The sequence below is a fragment of the Vicia villosa genome, linkage group LG3 (genome assembly GCF_029867415.1).
Source record: "Vicia villosa cultivar HV-30 ecotype Madison, WI linkage group LG3, Vvil1.0, whole genome shotgun sequence".
Classification (NCBI taxonomy): Eukaryota; Viridiplantae; Streptophyta; class Magnoliopsida; order Fabales; family Fabaceae; genus Vicia; species Vicia villosa.
Genome location: NC_081182.1, coordinates 97,342,411 through 97,347,828, shown reverse-complemented (window position 1 = coordinate 97,347,828; position 5,418 = coordinate 97,342,411). Strand labels below are relative to the sequence as shown.

Sequence of the window (5,418 nt, the reverse complement as noted above, 5' to 3'; positions counted from 1 at the left end):
GGTTGGATGATAAGCTGACTTATATCTTATGACTTATGACTGATGAGTGATAGCTTATAATTTATAGCTTGTATCTGACGACTGATAACTGGTAAGCTAATTAAAGTGATTCATAAAATTAGCAGTTTAATTAGTTGATAAATGTAAAATGACATAAAAAGATATTTCTTAATTAATAATTAAATGTATATTAAAAATAATTAAAATTTATGAAAGTAATAATAAAAGAAAAAATGATAAGCTATAAGTTAAAACGCTATTTAAAATAGCATCTAAAAAATAAGGTATAAGTTAATACAGTAAACTATAAGTTCGTGATGAAAAAACTATTACTAAACAGGTCTTTTATTATCATACAAGCTTATAAGCTATAGCTTCAAAATAGAGCTTGCCAAACTGAGCCTAAAAATAATTAATAACTAAGAAGTGAAGTAAATTATAATAATTTATTCTTCGAGTAAGAATATATATATATATATATATATATATATATGTTCTCCTCCTATTATTTTAAAAATTTAACCGGTTGATCAAATTGGTGAGGATGGGTCATTGATTTATTGGTTAAATTATTGGATTATTGATCGAACCACGTGACTAAACCAAATTAAATCGGATAATCCTGTTGAATAAATCGTATAATTCAATTAAATACACCGGCTTCTATAATAAAACTATATAGTTATTAAATCGGAGGAACTATATGACTTGATCTCTAAAAAATCACGACATCTATCAAATTTCAAAATATCGTCACAAGTTCATTATTTAAATTCAAATTTTAAACATAAAATACATATTAAAATAAATCTTGAACAAAGTCTAATTGAAACATAAACTAAATAACAAAATAATTGCAGTGTCTAGTAAATTTAATTTTAAAGAAGCAAAGTTGTTTTAAATAAGTTTTGATAAAAAATCTATTTATATTTTAGTTATATTTTTAAAATTTTATGAAAACGATATCATTTTTTTTGAAAAAAAAACAAGCATTTAATTAGTCGATTTTCTAAAATCGCTGATTTTTACCGATATTGGTCGGTTCTTGCCGACTCTCGATGGTTTAATAACTTATCTGATTCAATTATTAAATTAGATCGATGATCCTTCCGATTCTCAATTCCACTCGCCTCAATTCCACTCGCCGGTCCAGTTTAATTTTTTAAACAATTTTCATTATATTAAATAGACAATTTTTATTATATTAAATAATACTATTTATTATTTTTAATATAATTTAACTTATAATTTTTTTTCTTATTTTGACCATACTAATATATAATGTCTGGATCTTCTACTCTCCTCTCCAGCATCTCACTTAGATAAATTGGCATATATAGCATAACAATCCTATAAATATAGCATGGCTCAAAGAAAATAGAATTTAAAATCACAATAGATTCAAATAACATATGTTAATACTAAAGCCTCCATGAAATACAAGTATTGGGAATTTGGGAAGAAGACATGACTCGTCAATTACTTTATGCTAATTCTTTTTGAGAAATTCTTTGGCCACCTCCCTATCTTCTAGTCCACCTCTGGTGAAAACCCCATTATACCCCTGCTTTCGGAAATGAACTTCCGAAATGCATGAAAAAGGTGTTTTCGGAAGTTCATCTCCGAAAGCGCCTTTTTTTTTGAAAAAAATGTCTTATTTCGGAAGTTCATTTCCGAAACTACAATTTCGGAAATGAACTTCCGAAATAAAACGCGTTCTGCAGATTAAGCAGAACTCTCCCCCTCCCCCAAATCATTTACCCTAATCATCATCAAACACTTCCATAGGCGAAATTTCTGCAGAAGCAAGTGTGAAGTAGCCAAACTCTTCTTCCAAACTCAACCAAACTCATCATTAAACACTAATTGGTAAGTTTATCATTGTTTTTTCAAGTTTTAGATCTATTTGATTAAACTATATTAGGGTGTTTAGAATCTGAAAAAATGACATTAAGATAGCTTAGTACTGATATTAGGATGTTTAGTAGGCAAAAAAATGGATTTGGTTTAGGTTTTTGGGTCTGCCATTGGAGGTTGCAGAGAAGCTCTGCGTGGGGGTGTTTCGGAAGTTCATTTCCGAAAACACCTCCATCCCAGTTTTCGGAAATGAACTTCCGAACTGTACCAGAAGTTCATTTTTTTTGTTTTTTCATTTGTCTCGCATATTAATCGATTTCGATTGTTTACAGGATCATGTCAGACCAGCCAGCACGCATCAGACAGGGGAGAGAGTCCCAGACTGCGTCGGCTAGACGCGAGCGGGCGGCGGCGCAGTTGGCGTCGACCCAGGGACGGGGGCAGGGACGGGGACGCCGTGTCCGCGTTCCACAGGACTTGGTGGAGAGTTCATCTGCTTCAGGCTCTAGGAGTAGGCTGGCTCGGGTATCTTCTTCCCGCCAGCGAGAGGAGGAGGATGAGGATGAGGAGGAGGAGGAGGAGGTCATACCGGATGTTGACCCTCCAGTCGGGGAGGAGGAGGAGCAGGAGGAGCAGGAGGTGGATAGCTTTCCGGGAGGGCCTTTTGACACTTCCCTGCTAATTCACTACCAGGATCACGTCGCTCGGCGGATCTGGGAGGGAGAGGTATTTTTTTTAACTTAGCCGTTTATTTGTCACCATTTTTTATAATTTTACCGTTTATTTCTCGCTTATTTGTTTTTTTTTTAACAGGAGAGAGAGCCATTGAAAATGGTGAACCACTCCAGGAAGATTTTCGGTCTGTTTAAACCAACAGCTCAGTGGTTTAACGACCACGTGCGAGGTTCAGGGCTTAGCGGGCTCTGCATGACCAGGTACACCACCATCAGCACCGGCATGCAGGGGGCATTTGTGGAGCGCTGGCACAAGGAGACGTCATCTTTCCACCTGCCGGTTGGGGAGATGACGATCACCTTGCACGACGTGCAGTGTCTTCTCCACCTGCCGATTAGGGGGCCGCTGTTGGACCACTCCCGGATCCAGAGGGTCGAGGCCATCGAGTGGATGATGCACTATTTGGGCCTGCCGCACGACGTTGCTCACTTTGAGTGCGTCACGACTTGTGGGCCTCATGTCCGGTTCACTACACTGAGCCTCTATTTTGAGTTCCACCTGGACGCGGCGGCCGATGCCGAGCAGGAGGATAACGTCCTATTCAGGGAGTACCACCGCGGCTGTGCTCTTCGGTGCTGGTACATGCATGTGGTAGGCGCTGCATGCTTTGTGGACAAGAGCGCCAGGTACGTCGACGTGACCTACCTTCGCTATTTCATGGACCTGGATACCGTTCAGCAGTGGAACTGGGGGGCAGCTACTCTGGCATATCTCTACCAGAAGCTGAATGAGGCCTCCAACTGGAGGACGAGGCAGCTGGTCGGATCCTGCACTCTGCTTACGGTACGTTTGATTTTAACACATTCTCGTATTTATTTATTTATTTATGTTTCGTATTTATTTTTAATACATTATCGTATTTGTGTTTCAGAGCTGGATCATCTCCTACTTCTCCCGCATCCACGGCTTCCACATCGATCCTGCGTACGTTGACGCCATGCCCAGGGCCGCCAGATACGCCCTCCAGAGGGGGAACGATGCGGTGGGACCATACCGCCTGTACCTGGACCGCACGATGCACGACGACGTCACCTGGAGGCCGTTCGCCGACTATGCTCAGGTTGTCCCCTTCGACGGGGTTGCTCTATATTCAGGCTGGTTGGCATGCGGGACCGGCATCATGGTCCGGTATCTCCCGGAGCGGTGCATGCGGCAGTTTGGGTTCGTGCAGATCATACCCAGGTCACCCTTCGAGGCTGCTCCTGACACAGTGACCAGAGTGCAGCTCACTGCCATATGGGAGGAGTGGCAGCATCATGTGGTACCGGAGGAGTACCGTCGCATGCGGGTCACCCAGGACTGGCACAGTGTGGAGGGGTACGTCACATGGTTCTACCGGGTGTCCCATCCTCTCTTGAGACCCGACGTTCCCGGCGCTCCTAGGCCAGCACACGAGGAGATCCTGGAGAACCGGCAGGCGGAGGATGACCACGCCATTGATCTCCTTCCGATCTGCCAGCGGATACAGATGCTTGGGCGGGACGCGTTGGATCGAGGTGTCATTCATCAGGGCGGACCAGAGGCAGTCGCCGTGATGGAGATCATCGTCACTGATGCGGGCCGTGCGGCGGGGTACAGGCGGCAGAGGAGGGCCCAGGGTGAGCGGGTTAGGCACACCCAGTAGTGGTGGGGTTTATTCATTTTTTGATTTTGGATTGTATATTTAGCACACTATTTTTATTTATTTCGGTTTGTATATAATATTTTCATATTAGTATTTTTTTTTTGTTTATTTATCATATTAGTGTTTTCAGTCTATCTATTGTTTATTTTATTTGCCGGTAACGTTTAATTAAAATGCGGTTGCGTTTAAGAAAAAACATTAAAAAAAAAACACAGTTTCTGCATAATTCGGAAATGAACTTCCGAATTCACCCCCCATGAGGTGTTTTCGGATGTTCATCTCCGAACGCACCCCCATGAGGTGTTTTCGGAGATGAACTTCCGAATCAAGGAAATTTTTTTTAAAAAAAAGCGCTTCGGAAGTTCATTTCCGAAGCAGGAGTAGTTTGGGAATTTCGCTGGGGGTGACCCCCATAGGGAGGTGGGTAAAGAAATTTTCTTCTTTTTTAGGAAGAAAATGTGTTGATGATATTATTTATGAATTCCTTGATAGGAAAAGAAAAAGAACAGTCCGAATCAATTTTTATGTCTATTTACCAAAACAATTTGGACAAAACTTGAAGCGTTTTTTTTTTGTCATAATAAATTTCTGAAATCCAAAACATCTCATTGTTCTCTCAAAATACCAATGAGACATTGTGTGAAGCCTTGGAACTCAAATAATCTATCAAGAGAATAAAATACATTAATGAGATACTATTTTTAAGAGAAAAAATGTTTCCTGCATGATAAACTTTAACAAAATGAACATTAGAAAGGTTTATTAGTAATAGGTTTAATTTTATGAAACCAAAAAAAAAAAAAAACACTAAATTAGGATTTACTTGATCATGGACACCTGAATCAATGATCCAAAATTTGGTAATAGTAAACATCGAACATGTTATGACATTATATATACTTAAAGTTTAATGTACATTTGGTGAAGAACCAGAATGATCTATTAAAGCAATGTTAACTTGATTCCAACATAAACCAATTTGTGATGAGAACATTAAGACTTGTTTGTTTTTTCTTTAAAAAAATAATTTTTCTTTTTTAAATTATTTTTAAATATATGTTTTTCAAATAAACTAAATTCTTCAAAAAAAATTATAAATTAAAATATTAATTTTAACATTCTATAACATAAACATACTTTATTGAAATTTAAAAAATAGTCGAAATCACATTATTTTCAAAAAGTTATATGTCAAGAATGGT

At 38.9% G+C, this 5,418-nt stretch overlaps 1 protein-coding gene across 1 annotated transcript; it reads left to right on the top strand.

Annotated features, from left to right (window-relative positions):
* Window positions 1–3,284: 3,284 nt before the first annotated feature.
* On the top strand, window positions 3,285–4,276 carry LOC131656394 (uncharacterized). Its single transcript, XM_058926124.1, has 2 exons — window positions 3,285–3,375; window positions 3,464–4,276. Exon 2 carries the CDS (start codon window positions 3,530–3,532, stop codon window positions 4,214–4,216), a length of 687 nt encoding a protein of 228 aa, XP_058782107.1. The 5' UTR covers window positions 3,285–3,375; window positions 3,464–3,529; the 3' UTR covers window positions 4,217–4,276.
* The last annotated feature ends 1,142 nt before the right edge of the window (window positions 4,277–5,418 follow it).